The sequence below is a fragment of the Dasypus novemcinctus genome, chromosome 16 (genome assembly GCF_030445035.2).
Source record: "Dasypus novemcinctus isolate mDasNov1 chromosome 16, mDasNov1.1.hap2, whole genome shotgun sequence".
Taxonomy (NCBI): domain Eukaryota; kingdom Metazoa; phylum Chordata; class Mammalia; order Cingulata; family Dasypodidae; genus Dasypus; species Dasypus novemcinctus.
In genome coordinates, this window is record NC_080688.1 from 50,490,632 (window position 1) to 50,507,405 (window position 16,774).

General features: G+C 38.3%; 1 protein-coding gene across 50 annotated transcripts in view; it reads left to right on the top strand.

The window, feature by feature from the left end:
- Nucleotides 1–16,774, top strand: part of DTNA (dystrobrevin alpha) — a 418,043-nt gene that overhangs the window by 261,889 nt on the left and 139,380 nt on the right. For all 50 annotated transcript variants that reach the window (XM_071208625.1, XM_071208616.1, XM_071208607.1 and 47 more), the window contains one exon: nt 15,207–15,287. In XM_071208625.1, the coding sequence (XP_071064726.1) occupies nt 15,207–15,287 (81 nt within the window). The remainder of the gene's footprint in view (nt 1–15,206; nt 15,288–16,774) is intronic.

The window sequence follows — 16,774 nt, forward strand, 5'->3', positions numbered from 1 at the left end:
GAGCAGATAAAGAAAAGTCCTAGATAATAAGATTTATAGTTTCCTTTATCATCTCCAAATAATTTGGTGGCACTAAGTCTGCGTTAGAACTAACAAAGAGGGAAGAAAGTTAAAATTGATGTGGGGAATCTCAGTTATGCTCCTTGCTTTCTCTCGAAGACATTTTCCCACTTTTAGAGACATATTTAAAGTGGCCCTGAAAGATTTAGTCAAGGCCTTCCAGTTTCTGAGGTCATGCTTGGTACTGTGTCTTCACTCCTAACATAGCCAGTCACCTGGAATTGTAACCTTTGCTGATACAAATCCAACAGAGCAAGGAGCCTAGCTGCAACCTGGCCATCTGAAGAAAACCTGAAGTAGCACAGAAGTCCTGCCACACCCGAAATACTTAGACTAAAAAAGTGATAGCTACGTACATACTGCCCAGTGTCTTGGCAGACAAAGAAAAAAAATATTAACATTTAACATAAAAAGTAATCAAATCTTGAGCCATATCTTGAATTTATCATTGTAGCACCAAAGATTGTGTCAGCATCCTGTAAGAAATATAATGATTTATATTTAATGCTTACTTAATGATTTTGTAAGTACTTGTCTGAGCTTAAGGACCTTAGCCCAGTTCCCTCTGCACCAGTGCAGTGCTTGGCAGACAAATACATATGTTGCAAATGTTTATTGAATTAAAATTGTCCAACTCAAAGAAAGACTGACATAAGTTTTTTTTTTTTTTTTTTTTATTTTTTATTTTTTTAATTTTTTTATTTTTTATTGACTTTGTAATAATATTACATTTAAAATATATATGTGAGGTCCCATTCAACCCCACCCCCCCATCCCCCCTCTCCCCCCCCCCAATAACACTCGTTCCCATCATCATGACACATCCACTGGACTTGGTAAGTACATCTCTGGGCACCTCTGCACCTCATATACATTGGTTCACATCATGGCCCATACTCTCCTCTATTCCATCATGTAGGCCCTGTGAGGATTTACAATGTCCGGTGATTACCTCTGAAGCACCATCCAGGGCAGCTCCATGTCCCGAAGACGCCTCCACCTCTCATCTCTTCCTGCCTTTCCCCATACCCTTTGTCCATTATGTCCACTTTTCCCAATCCAATGCCACCTCTTCTATGTGGACACTGGATTGGTTGTGTCCATTGCACCTTTATGTCAAGAGGAGGCTCAGATTCCACCTGGATGCTGGATGCAATCCTCCCATTTTCAGTTGTAATCACTCTAGGCTCCATGGTGTGGTGGTTGTCCTTCTTCACCTCCATCTTAGCTGAGTGTGGTAAGTCCAATAAATCAGATTGTAGGTGCTGGAGTCTGTTGAGGCTCAGGATCTAGCTATCACATTGTCAGTCCAGAGATTCAAATCCCCTAAATATATCTTAAACCCCAACATTAACTGCACCTCCAGCACATTAGCATGAAAGTCTTATGAAGGGAGATCCCATCTGAGTCCAGATTCATCACACATAAACACCATTTCCAAAGAGGGGCCCTAAACAGAACATCTCTAAATTTTTTTTTAAGTGAGAAAGACTTAAGAAAATTGCACATTGATTTCTCAAATTGTAACATTATCATTTCATAGAAACTTTTCAGGGAGGTTGAGTGGCTTTATTAAGTAGTTTTATGAGTCCTTCTGATTTCAGTGATTAGAATAGTTAAGCAAGCCACACAAATGTGCATATTTCTTCCTGGAGTATGCCAAATAAAACAAAACACACACACACACACAAAGACAACAAAACACATCTGATCCTAAAATTTCATTTTCTTGAGTAACATTCTTGGGTCAGCCTTAAATAGTCATGTCTACCTTAAGTGGGTTTCTTTTGTATAAAACAATTGGCCAGTTTCAAATGGAGGAATTGATTTTGATAGGTTGACTGACAAACAAAAGAGAAATTAATCTCATTAAGACTGCGATAAAATGTTGAAAATATATGAGTACCCCAGCACTTTCAGCAGCTCACCAAAGAAAGAAGAGGACACTTTTAACAGTGCAGTTTGATTTAAAGACTTGGACTCCAGGTATCTGTGGTACCTCCAGGTATCTGTGGTATTTAGACAGAGAGATAAAAAAGAACCAGGAACTTGCAAATCTGGTCAGCTAAGTATTACCTAGAAATATTAAGAGAAAAGAAGAAGAAGAGGAGGAGGAGGAGGAACCAAAGGGGTGATGCAACAAGCTGATGCAACAAGATGATGCAACAAGGAGACACAAAGAAGAAACACAATGAGAGAAACAACAAAGCAGGGAGTGAAGGTAGCTCAAGCGATTGAGCACCTCTCTCCCACATGGGAGGTCCCAGGTTTGGTTCCCAGTATCTCCTAAAGAAAAGACAAGGAGACACAGAGAGCACACAGAGAGCAGGCAGTGGGCACAAAAGACAAGCAGGACAGGGAATAAATAAATAAAATAAATCTTAAAAAAAAACAAAACAGGTGACACCTACTTTGATTTGAGAAATTCAAGGAAGGCCACCCTTAACCAAAAATTCTCTTCCATATAATGCCTGAATTATCAGTTTTTTGTTCTTGAACTTCAACTCTCCTTCTTCTCTGTCGCTCTGCCCTAAGAGCACATTTACTCTGCCTTGTGTGTTATTTGTGAGCATGTCCATGTCTCCCACTATTATCAGTTCCTAAGGGACAGACTCTTAGGACCCAGCTTTGAATCATTCCCCTTAGATGCTGCATCGATGTTTCTTGAAAGCCTGTGGGACACAGGAATGGTAGATTAATGGGAGAGAAGCAACGATAAACACAAGACGAGGAAGGCCCGGGTAGAGAGCAGAGTGATGGCACTGAGGAGAGGAGGGATCAGAGACAAAAGGGAGGCACAGGTAGATACTCAACAAATACTGCTGGATTGTTTGCGGCAGTCAGCCCTCCTTCAGAATGCAGGCTACGGTCAGCTTGCACACAGTTAGAATGGGACCTAAGGCATTGTTTTGCATTGTATACTATGGGTTTTTGGAAACTGATTTCAAAAAATTCAGAAAAAGGCCATGCATGTTCCTACTTCCATCAGCCATGGTGGATATGAGACAAACACAATGACTATTTCACTTGCTTTCTAATTTTTCATGCCCCTCAGCCTCTTTAAGATGGTAACACTATGGGTCGACATTCTGGAAATTCTCTCTGATTTACTCTTGTGTTACTAGAGGGCCTCCTGCTTTTTCTGACCACTCTATTTCTTGTTCATTGGCTCTTAATACCTCCAGACTGTGAAGTTAGACTTTATACCAAAGTTTTGTTCTTGATTGGTTCACTCCCAGTTAACTTCCTTCCAAGGCCTTACCTCCAGTGCTAGGGACCCCTAGTGTTCATGGATTCTCCCCCAAACGCCTACTGTATGCTCAAGAACCAGCTTCTCAGAAATAGTCACCATATAAACTTGACCTTCCCCACCCCTACTTCCTCTCTGTCAAGGCTTCTACCAATGAAGGGCTTGGAGTGGGGTCACCATGACTCCGCTGATAGTGTTCAACACTAAAAGCCAATGTCCAGCCAAGACTGCTGTCCCCTCAGTTTTTCCAAAAGTCATTCAGCCCTTGAGCAACTACTAAACAGTTCTCTACACTCTTCATAAGTCGACAGGGTTCCCTCTTCCCAAATTTGTGCCATGTATTACCACCTACAATGTGGAATAACCTGCTTGTACACAAGGTTTCCTTTTGGGAAAATATTCCCTGTGTTGGCCCCGTCAAGTGACACTGCTGCATTTTATATGTTTATCAATATTTTCTGCGATATAGCCCTATAGTCAGGAGCTCCATATCCATATATCCAACTGCCCATGAGATACCTCCACTTGAATGTCTCACAAGCTCTTTAAACTGAACTCTTCATCTTCACCCACCTATAAACCTATTCCTCCCTGGTTCTACCTTGGCTCAATGAGGGACTCCCTATCCCATTCATGTGCATTAAGTAGAAATATAGCTTCATTGACTCCCTAACTCCTTTATCTTTTACCCAATCTCACACACATATATATCTAGTTAATCATCAAGCATGGGAAAGAGTTAAGACACAGGGTTCATAGGCTTCATCTTTACCTTGTAAATATATGTTGGCCGAGTGTTAAAATAAACGAGATATTTAAGAAACTAAATGACTATATAGAACATTTTATGGTGAGCTATCAAAAGACAGAAGGCAAAATATAAGTGAAATGTTTTAAACTGTTAAAAGCATTATAAAACCAAGGCTGAAATTAAGTGAGACTTATTGGGTGGATGACTGATTGGATGGATGAGAAGGAAGGAGGGAGGGGGGAAGGGAGGAAAGAAGGGTAGAGGTAAGAAGGAAGGATTGAGAAAAGAACAACTCATCTCTACCCTTATCTATTTATCCCCAGCCCCTATTGTATTACTATGAAGCAAATCTAAGACATCATTTAAATGAGTTGAAGCCCAGTGAAATAATTTTAAAAGCCAGAACACTGTCTGTAATTTTGAGAAATAATGAGAACATTGCAAAAAGAAAGAGATGTGAAAATTGCTGTCATTTGTTATTAAATGGGAAGAATGTTAAATTCTTGATGTAGGTATGAAGTTGATGCTGATTTTATGCTAAAATATATTTTTTATTGGTAATGGACAAATTATAGTGGTAGTCTCCAGACACTAACTCAAGATGCTAAGAACAAGAATTGTTCTACTGGCTTCATTTCCTTATCCATTTATTTAAGTTATTTCATTTTTAAACTCAAGATGCTAAGAACAAGAATTGTTCTACTGGCTTCATTTCCTTATTCATTTATTTAAGTTATTTCATTTTTACAAAGGACTTATGTCAGCTAATTTCCATTTTTAATAAGGTTACTAGACTGCTAGATCTGGGGGAAAATGAACCTTAATTTCAGCAAGATTTTGTCAAAGGCTCTTAGTTTGTGCATCTGTTGACTAATGTTGGTTGGGTCACCATACAGTTAGGTAGATTTCTGTGTAGCATCATGGCTATGAATAGAAGAATAATGAATGTGTCAATCAACTTGGAAAAAGGTCTCCAATAACATACTGGAGACCCTGTTTGAATCCTTGGCTTTAATCAATGAACTGGATAAAGAAACAGAAAACATGCAACTATTCCCAAGGCAGGCTATGGATTTACGGATTTTCAAGAAGAGACAATGTCTGTAAAATGGTAATGTTATAAACTCATGGCTTATTGGGGTAGAGATAAACAAATATACTTGAAACAAGGTGGACAAACAGAACAAGAGTTTATGCAGCATGAGCTTAAGTTTCTTCTTAGCTTCTTTGGGTTCCAGAATCTGTTATGAATGCTCTGGTTGCCACTTATGTTGTCCATGCAAGGTAGTATACTGTTATGTCCGGAAAGCTACATTTTATTACTTATGGCTTATAGTATTCAGGACTTACATCATCAGCCAGGAGGAACTTACACAAATAGGAAATATTTGTCTAATTCCTGACCCCTCCTGAATCTTGAACTAAACAAAGGGTTATTTAAGTCCACATACTCATAGGGGACTGGTGAGTCAGTGCAGCATCTCTGCCTCCCTCTTTATAGTTTCCCAGAGAAGTTGCAGATGCAACTCTCAGTGAAGCTTTCCCAAATTCTCCCCAGAATTCCTGTGGGGGTACAGAGATGTCAGGATTACTGTACAAAGGAACTTAATTGTGTACTACATCGTCATTTTTTTTTCCTGAGGTTTAAATGACTATTCTTGAATAGGGCCACTGAATTATACAATTCACAACATACTTTTAATACAATTTTACTGAAGTATATCATTCATACAGGAACATATGTAAACAATAAATGTATAGTAACATTTATGCATTTGTAAAACAAACATGCATATCATCATACAAGGTTCCCATACATCTCCCTACCACCACTTTACATTGTTGTGAAACAATTTTTACAAACTATGAAAGAGCATCATCAAAATATTTCTACAAACTATAGCTCATATCTTATATTTGGTGTATTTTCTACCAACCTACCCAGTTATTAACATCATACATTAGTATTATATATTTGTTATCATTCAGTGGACCACAGTCCATCATTCACCACCGGATTCCCTGTGTAATACAGTCCCATGCTTTGTATAGTCCATTCAAAGTGTATGCTCAGTGGTTATCATTTTCATTATAGAGTTGTGTGCTGTCATCACCTATGTCAATTGTAGAACATTTTCATACTCCAAAAAGAAAAATCCCAAACCCTCGAAACCTCTCTATCATCCTTTAGTATTGAAGAAATATCTTCCTGACATTGCTGCAAAATATTACAATATTACTGTTAACTATGTCCATAGGTTACATTAATTTTCCCAGTTACTACCATACGCTTAGCACTTTGTAAAAGAAAAACATTCCTATATTTATACTATTCATCACAATCATCATCCACCACCAAAATCACTATTATACATTCCTTAGATTATTCTCTAGTTTCCTTTAAATTGACATTTATTTCCACAAACTATCCCTTTCAGCCACAGTCACATTTATAAATCAGCAGTGTTAGATATACTCATTATAATGTATTACTCTCAGCTCTATTCATTTCCACACTTTTACAATTAACCTTAACAATGCTATGGTCATTAAGCACCATCTCCCATTCTCAATCCACCTTCTATTTCCTAGTAACCACTACTCTAGAATTTAGTTCATATTTGTGAGACCATACAATATTTTTCCCTTTGTGTCTGGCTTATTTCATTCAACATAATATCCTCTACATTCATCCATGTTGTCATATGCATCCCGATTTCATTTCTTCTTATACCTGAATAATATATACCCACATTTTGTTTATCCCTCCTTCAGTTGATGGACACTTGGGCTGGTTCTACATTGTAGCAATTGTAAATAATGCTGCTATGAACATTGGTGTGCAAATGTCAGTTAACTCCTTGCTTTCAGTTCTTCTGAATATATTCCTAGTGACAGTATTACTGGATCATACAGCACTTCTATATTCAGCTTCTGAGGAACCGCCTAACTGTCTTCCACAGAGGCTGCACCCTTCTGCATTCCCACCAACAGTGAAGAAGAGTTCCTGTTTCTCCACATCCTCTCCAGCACTTGTAGTTTTCTGTGGTTGTTGTTTTTTAATAATGGCCATTCTATAAGGTGCAAAATGTTATCTCTTTGTAGTTTTGATATATGTTTCCCTAATATCTAGTGATATTGAGCTTTTTTTCATGTGCTTTTTGGCCATTTGTCTTTCCTCTTTAGAGAAATGTCTGTTCAAGAATTTTGCCCATTTTTTAATTGGGTTGCTTGTTTTTTTATCATTGAGTTGTATGATCTATTTATAGAATATAGATATCAAATCCTTATCAGATATGTAGTTTCCAAATATTTTCTCCCATTGAGTAGACTGCCTTTTTACTTTCTTGACAAAGTCTTTTGAAGAACAAAAGTGTTTAATTATAGGAGGTCCCATTTATCTATTTTTTTCTCTTGTTCATGCTTTGGGTGTAAGGCTTAAGAAACTACTGCCTACCACAAGATCTTGAAAATGTTTTCCTACATTTTCTTCTAGGAGTTTTATGGTTATCGCTTTAATATTTAGGTCCTTGATCCATTTTGAATTAATTTTTGTATAAGATGTGATATAAGGGTCCTCTTAGTTTCTTTTGGATGTGGCTTTCCAGTAATCCCAGCACCATTCATTGAATAGACTGTTCTGGCCTAGCTGGGTGTGTTTGACAGCCTTGTCAAAATCACTTGACTGAATAAGTGAGAGTCTATTTCTGAGTTCTCTATTTGGTTCCACTGGCCAATCTATCTTTATGCCAGTACTATGCTGTTTTTACCACTGTAGCTAAGTAATGTGCTTTAAAGTCAAGGAAGTGAGAGTCTTCCAACTTTGTTCTTTTTTAAGACATCTCTGGCTATTTGGTGCCCCTTACCTTCCAAATGAGTTTGTAATTGGCTTTTCCATTTCTGGAAAAAAAAAAAAAGGCTTTTGGGATTTTTATTGGGATTGCCTTGAATCTGTAAATCAGTTTAGGTAGAATTGACATCTTAAATGTTACTCAGTCTTCCAGTCCATGAACACAGAATGTCCTTCCTTTTATTTAAATCTTCTTCAGTTTCTTTGAGGAATGTTTTGTAGTTTTCTGAAGTTTAGTACTTTCTGTCCTTGGTTAAGTTTATTCCTAAATATTTGATTCTTTTAGTCACTCTTATAAATGGACTTTTTTTCTGATTTCCTCCTCAGATTGTTCTTCAGTAGTGTATAGAAATTATACTGATTTTTGTGTATTAATCTTGTATCCCACCACTTTGCTAAATTCTATTAGTTCTAGTAGCCATGCTGTGATTTTTTTCAGAATTTTCTAGATATACGATCACATCTTTAGTGAATTCTGAATGTTTTACTTCTTCCTTTCCTATTTGAGTGCCTTTTATTTCTTTATCCAGCCTAATTGCTCTAGTTAGATATTGAATAACAGTGGTGGCAGTGGGTATCATTCTCTTGTTCCTGATCGCAGCAAGAAAGCTTTCAGTCTTTCACCATTGTGTACAATGTTAGCTGAAAGTTTTTCATATATGCAATTTGCCATATTAGGAAAGCTTCCTTCTAATCCTATCTTTCGGAATGTTTTTATCAAGAAAAAATGCTGTATTTTGTCAAATGCCTTTCGTGCATCAATTGAGAAGATAGTGTAATTTTTCTTCAACTTGTTAATGTGATTGATTACACTAATTGATTTTCTTATGTTGAAAAACCCTTGCATACCTGGGATAAAACCCACTTGACTGTGATATATAATTCTTTTAATATGCTTTTGGATTTGGTTTGCAAGTATTGTTGAGGAGTTTTGCATCTATATTCGTTAGAGATATTGGCCTGTAATTTTTTTTTCATAGTATCTTTATTTGGTTTTGGTATTAGGGTGATGTTGGCTTCCTAGAATGAGTTTGATAGTATTCTTTTCTGTTCAGTTTTTTGGAAGAGCTTAAGCAAGACTGGTACTAATTCATCCTTGAGTGATTGGTAAAATTCACCTGTGAAGCCATGTGGTTCCGGGCTTTTCATCTTTGAGAGGTTTTTGACGACTGTTTCAATCTCTTTATTTGTGATTGATTTGTTAATATCTTCTGTTTCTTTTAGGGTCATTGTAGGTTGTTCATGTATTTCTAGGAATTTGACCATCTCGTCAATGTTGTCTAGTTTTTTGGCATGTATTTGTTCATAGTATCCTCTTATGAGCTCTCTTATTTCTACAGGGTCAATGGTAATGTCCCCCCTCTCATTTCGAATGTTATTTATTTGCATGCTCTCTCTTTTTTTCTTTGTCAGTCTAGCTAGGGTTTGTCGATTTTGTTGATCCTCTCAAAGAACCAACTTTTGGTTTTGTTAATTCTTTTGGAGTTTCTGTTTTTGTTGCTGTTGTTCTTCTCAATTTCATTTTTTTCTCTTTTGACCTTTATTATTTCTTTCCTTTGGCTTGGTTTTGGATTCGTTTGCTGTTCTTTTTCTAGTTCCTCCAGGTGTGCAGTTAGGTCTTCAATTTTAGCTCTTTTTTTTTAATGTAAGGATTGAGGGCTATAAATTTCCTTCTCAGCACTGCCTTTGCAGTATTCCATAGGTCTTAATATGTTGTGTTCTCATTTTCATTCATCTCAAGATATTTGCTGAATTATCTTGCAATTTCTTCTTTGACCCACTAATTATTCAAGTGTGTTGTTTGATCTCCATATATTTATGAATTTTCCTTTTTTCCATCCACTGTTGATTTCCAGCTTTATTTCATTAAAATCAAAGAAGGTGTTTTGTACAGTTTCAATCATGTTAAATTTGAGACTTGTCTTGTGACCAAACATATGGTCTGTCCTGAAAAAGGATCCATGAATGCTTGAAAAGAATGTATATTATCTTGTATCCCTCCCTGATGTTTTGAGTTGTAATGCTCTATAGATGTCTGTTATTATTGTAAAGACATCTGTTTCTCCCTTCTGTTTAGCCAGTATGTGCCTCACATATATTGGGGCACCTATGTTAGGTGCATAAATATTCATTATAGTTATTAATAGTTTATCTTCTTGGTGAATTGCACCTTTTATTAATATATAATGACTTTCTTCATCCCTTATAACAGTTTTGATTTAAAATTAATTTTGTCCAGTATTAATATTGCTACTCTGGATGGTGAGTCTCTTGTAGACAGCATATAGATGGCTCTTCTTTTTTTTAATCCATTCTCTCAGTCTGTGTCTTTTGATCGGCATTCAAGTTATTAACGTTCAATGTTATTAATGTAAAGGCATTAATAACTTTATCCATTTTATCCTTTGGCTTTCCCTTGTCATAGCTTACTATTGTCTGTCTGTTTGCCCTTTAAGTTACCCTTACTAATAATCTTCATTTCTACACTCTCTCCAAGTCTCTTGCCCTTGTTTTTTCCTTTCATGTGCAATGCTCCCTTTAGTGTCTTTTGTAATGCTGGTCTTTTGGTAACATATTCTATCATTTTTTTGTCTGTGAAGACTTAAACTCACCCTCATTTTTGAAGAACAGCTTTGTCAGATACAGAATTCTTGGCTGGCAGTTTTTCTCTTTCAGTACCTTAAATGCAGCACAGCACTTTCTTCTTGCCTCCATGAGGTCTGGTGAGAGATCATCACTTAATCTTTTTATTATAAAGATTTATTTTATTTATTTATTTCTCCCCACCTCCTTGTTGTTTTTCACTTGCTGAGTCTGTTCATCTTCCTTGTTTCTTTAGGAAGCCCCATGAGCCAAACCTAGGACCTCCTATGTGGGAGGGAGGTGTCTAATCACTTGAGCCACCTCTACTTCCTGCTTTGATGTGTCTCTCTGTTTTTCCTCTGCATGTCATCTTGTTGCATCAGCTTGTTTTGTCAGCTTGCCACACCTGCCTGTTGTGTCAGCTTGCTGTCTGCTTTAGGAGGCACCAGGAATCTCTGCTCCCTGCTTTGTTGTGTCTCCCATTATGTTCTTCCTTTCCTATGTCTCTTGTGTCAGCTTACTGCACCTGCCCATTGCCAGTTCACTGTCTTCTTTAGGAAGCACTGGGATCTGAACTAGTAACCTCCCATGTGATAGATGGGAGCCCAGTCACCTGAGTCACTTCTGCTTCCCTGCTTAATCTTATTGAGCTTTCCTTGTATGTGATGCTTTGCTTTCTCTTGCTGCTTTCAGAATCCTCTTTTTATCTCTGAGATTTGTGATTCTGAATAGTAGGTGTCTCAGAGTAGGTCTATTCAGATTTATTCTGCATTGTCCTTCTTAAATATTGGTATTTATGCCTTTCATAAGGGTTGGGAAGTTTTCAGTCATTATTTCCTCAAATATTCTTTCTGCCTCTTTCCATTCTCTTCTTCTGGAACACCAATAATGCGTATGTTTGTGTGTTTTGTGTTGTCATTCAATTCCCTAAGACCCTGTTCCATTTTTTCCACTCTTTGCTCTTGCTGTTTTCTTGCCTTTTCAGTTCAAATGTTTTGTCCTTGATATCGCTAATTCTGTCTTTGATTAACTCAAATCTACTTTTATGTACCTCTAATGTATCTCCGCACCCCGCACCCCCCCCAGCTTTGTGGCTTTTTGGCTTGCTATTTGCTCTCTGTGTCCACTCGCTGTGCATTCTGTGTTTTTGCTTTGTCTCCCTATTTTTTGTTGCATCACCTTGCTGAGTTGGCTCTCCATGGCACTTGCAACCAGGCAGCACTCTGCGGCACTTGCAGGCCAGGTGGCACTCTGCAGTGCTTGCAAGCTGGGCAGCACTCCGCAGCACTTTCAGGTGAGCCTGCCTTCACAAGGAGGCCCTGGGACCTAAACCCAGGTCCTCCCATATGGTAGGTGGGAGCCCAACTGATTGAGCCACAGCCACTTCCCTCTAATGTATTTTTAATTTCCTCCATCATGTCTTTCATCCCCATAAGGTCTGTTACTTTCCTTTGCAGGCTTTCAAATTGTTCTTTGTGCTCACCCAGTGTCTCTTAAAATCCTTTATCTCTTTAGCCAGATTTTCCTTCAATTCTTTGCATTGATTTAGGGGATTTGTATGATTGTCATTGATTAGTTGTCTTAAATCCTGTATCACCTCAGGATACTTGGTTTGTCCCTTTGGTTGGCCTTTCTCTTCCAGGTATGGCTTGTAATTTTTTGCTGATGTCTAGGCATCTGAATATGTTGGTGAATTTACTCTGACAGTCAATTTCTCTATCTTGCCTAGTGATGTGTTGTTGTTGTTTTTTCATGGCTTTTCTTTCATTTTTGGTTCAAATTATTCTGAGTCTTTAAAATTGCCAAGCTTAAGTTATCAAAATCAAGCCAGGAAATCTCTAATGGGGTACAGATTTTTTTCCCCAGGAGTTCAGGCTAAGAGAGACCTAAAAGCAGGTTTTCTCCTTACAATTTCCCAACTGACCTGCAGATGGCACTTGTCAGCAAACCTTTCCACTGAGGTGTTTCTTTCAACCCCTGATTGCTGGTGTTTCTGGTCTGACCAGAGCTGAGATTCAAAGGGGGCTGTGCTGACCAAATTCAGTGAAAAGAAACCACACTCTGCCGTCCACCACACCCTCCCTCTTCCCAGGAAGGAAGACTTCTGTCCCCTTTCCATCAGCTGCAGTAGGCCACAGGTTTTATCCAGGCTTCATGCCTTGAGGCTAGGGGATGTGTGCCCTTCCTGGCTGCCACGGGAGTTTGGCAACTAACAGTCATCATTTCGGGTTCTTCATTTTTCTGTCCCTAACACTCCTGGGGGTTGCATAGCACTGTCCTGGTCTGCTGTCCCCCCAAAACTGACCCCTTATTCAGCTTTTGGTCTTTCCTCTGTTGTTTTTGTGAGAGAGTTAAGCTCTTCCTATGTACTCCAATGCTGTCTTCCCAGAACCTACATTCTACAGTATTGAATAACCATCACCACTGTATAGTTCCAGAACTTTTTCATCATCCCAAAAGGAAACTCTGAACCCACTAAGCAGTTACTCCCCTACCCTACTTCACTATCCCTGGCAAACACTCATCTGTTTTCTGTCTCTATGGATTGCTTAATCATATAAATAATCTTTTACAATATGTGACCTTTCGTGTCTGGCTTCTTTCATTTAACATAATGTTTTCAAGTTTCTGCTATGCTGTAGCATGTATCAGTAGTGTATTCCTTTTTGAGATCATTTTTTAAGGAAATTCCTGCATTGGGTGAAGAAAGGTCCCAGCTCATTGATCCTTCAAATGCTCAGTATCAATGAGTCTGTTTGCCAAGTAACAGACTTTCACAAGAATAATTGTTTAATACCCTGCCTCATTTAAGCACAAAGTATACAGAACTATTGATGTTTTCAAATGAATCTGAAGAGAACAGTTTGAGTTGACAGAAAGCTAAGTGTTCTCAGTAAGAGACACCTGCTAATTCATAATGACTTTGGTTGGCCTTCCAACATAATTGTTTCCAGGCCTGTTCACTTACTTATTCTGAAATTTGTATGTCGCACATTTTACTGGAGTACCACGAGTAAAGAGAAAGTTCAATACATGTCAAAATACAGCTATGGCCCTTATATCTGTTCTGATCATGTTGGGTAGTCAGGAAGAGATAAGTGTAGTTTAGAGCTATGGACCTCTTGACTGAGAATTTAGGAGGAGATTGGAGAAAGCAAAATATTTAGAAGTGGGGGAAAACAAGCATTTGTTGAAAGTCTGCTATGTTCTAAACACAGTCTGAAGATTTGCCCAATCAAAGGAGGGTGGAAGGAATACCAGCAACTCAGGTATTGAAGTAGGAGCAGTCCCATCTACACAGGACTGTGGGGGGACCAGCCCAAGCCAAGGCAGAGGTTCTATGTAGAGAAGAGTGGGAAATATTGTTGGGCAATACATTAGTCACTGCTTAGCACAAAAACAGAACTGACAGGAGATGATAGATAGATAGATAGATAGATAGATAGATAGATAGATAGATAGATAGATAGATAGATAGATAGACAGATAGATAGTAAGAGATTTATTTTAGTAATTGGCTCATGCAACCATGGGGCGATGGCAATTCTGTATTCCATGGGCAAGTTGGGAACTCCAATGAAGGTCTTGATGAAACCCACAAGAGAAGCTGGCTGGCTGAATTAGAGATAGAAATTCCTTTTCTGACAGCCAAAATCATTAGTTCTCCCATTAAGGCCTTTGACAGACTGGATGAGATTTCTCTCATTCCTGAAGGCAGTCAGCCTCCTTTGTTGATTGTAGCTGTAATTATCCATAAATGCAATCAACTAATGTTTTAAATCCATGAAATACCCTCACAGTAAGTCAGGCCAGTGTTTGCTTGACCAAACAAATGGACACTATAACCTAGCCAAGTTGGCATGTGCACTTAACTATCACAGGTAGGTAAGAAAGCAATAGAGTGCAAAAGGGCTTGGATTTGGGGCTGAGAATTCAGACCCAATGCTCTGGGCATAGAGAGCCATGCTGGATTCCTGAAGAATAGCCTAAAGAAAGTAGTTTAGGAATGTGGAGGAACATGTTCCCTTTACTTTAGAAAGGAATGGGAAGCCACAGTATAAGGAAGAGTAGAGGTTGCTTTTAGAAAGGAGTCTCAGACTCTGAGGTTGACAGAGGGGCTGGTAGTAGTAATAATATGAATATTTATGTAACACTCATTGTGTACCAGGCACAGTTTTAAGTGCTTTAGGTATCTTAACTTTTTATCCTCATACTCCTCTGAAGTATTATCATCATGCCCATATTCCATATGAGGACACTGAGCTTTCTAAAAGCAATTTGCCCAATGTCACACAGAAAAGATACCCAACATGCAGTGTGTGCTCACCTCACCGCCGTGTTCTTAGACCAATGACAGTGCATTCAAAGTTATTTGTGGTGATTTTAGTATCTCCTATCATCTGGCTGTTTAAGGCACAGCTTGAACAGATGGTTCTCAGAAGCAGCAGGCATAACAGGGATGAGGTGCTGTTTCCTGGTTCCTGAACAGAGTTCACAATCTGATCTTCAATGTTGGACACATGTGCTCTCTTCCCCTAGAACTTGGGGAATGGGAACAGACCTTTTCAGATTGTAAATTTATATTTATATTCTAATAAAAATAAAAACTAAAATGATGCATATGGACTGTATCTGCAGTTTGTTTTATTTATAAACATTGGAAATTCTTTCCACAAACATGGCATATCATATGTGGCCTTTTCCCCCCCTAGGGGCTCAAGATCTGGATCGTATCCGACTTTCCACCTACAGAACAGCATGCAAGCTTAGGTTTGTTCAGAAGAAATGTAATTGTAAGTATGCTAGTTATTGGAATTAATTATCCTCATGAGTCCAGTAGTTTACATTTTTACTATGTTTATCAAAACTAGGTGTTCTTACAAATACTGATAAAAATATGTTTACACAACAATGAAAAAAGGGTTGTTACTTTGATACTCAAATGGTAGAGAGAATAATCCTAAGTAATTCTGAAGTCTTAATAATTACTCTTTAACTACTAAAATGGATGGGTCTGTGGATGTGTGTATATTCCTACCCTTGGAATGGTTTGTTTGGGCAGACGTTTTTCTTCTTTTCTCTAGACTTGGTATTGTAATTGCAGTGCCATCAATGTGGTTTCCAAGATCTTTATAAAATATCAAACAGCGAATCCTCCTTAAAATTCTATCTCCTTTACAAGTGTTTAAAAGTGTTTATAAACTCCTAGAAAACATTTAAGTTTCTTTCTAAAATTGTAAAATTAGCCCTTTGTATCAGACTGTTAACCACATTTGCCTATATCAGACAGTAGCAAGAGAAGAGACATGACTTAATGAAACAAAGGAACTAGCTTCAGCTTTTTCCTAAATTTTTAAATGTAAGCAGCCAGCTAGATCACTAATCACAATGAGCAGTTTTGCCTTCCCTTCTAGGTCAAGAATTCCTTCATCTTTTCTCTTGGGAAAGAAAATATTGCTTAATAGTTCATGAGTATGAACGTCTTCTTATCTTTTTTTGAAAACTGCTATGCAAAATTAATAACTTCTCATTTTCTGATGAGTGTTGTACAAATAAAGAGATGAAAAGCATGTCTCGAGTACACATACATAGTTCTTGAATAGCTGACAGGGGGCTTAGACTCAGGTGGCTATAGGAACCTCCACACCTTATGCACCCCCTGAGCAGAGTCTCCAACAGATGTTTACCAGAGCCTTGGGCAGACCACTCCCAGCCCCCAGATTAGGGCTAAGAGGATAGGGAAGAGCATCTATTCCTCAAGTTAATCATCTGCAGCTTATTCCCTGCCCCACTGGCTAACAATGGCCTCAAGTTTGGGGCAGGAGGGAAAGGGAGAAAAACACAGGTTGGTCAGACCCCAAAGGAATGTCATGATTTCCTCACAGGAAGCTAAACTAATCCCCCAGAAAAATCAGTGAGAGAAAACCACTACAGATTTTGAAAGGAATGTGTGGTTGTATTTGTAGTCCTTGGTGTTGATGAGCCAATAAAAGACCTTTCCAAGAGTGGTGTTAGAGGAGAAGGAAAATGTTCCCAGAGAAGAAACATCTTCCCCTCCCTGCACAAAGCACCACACCACATTGACACCAAAATTAGAATCTCCATGTTTCAGCACTGAATGTGATAGGATTCTCCCACCTTCTTTCCACTCATAACCACTACATTGACCCTTAAAAAGGAGGTTAGGGGAGGAAATTCTATCCCCCTTAAGGTTTCTGCCAAGTGCAGTCTTCATTAGGTTCTTTTTAGTAGAGCTGGGGATTTCCAAAAGACTTTACAA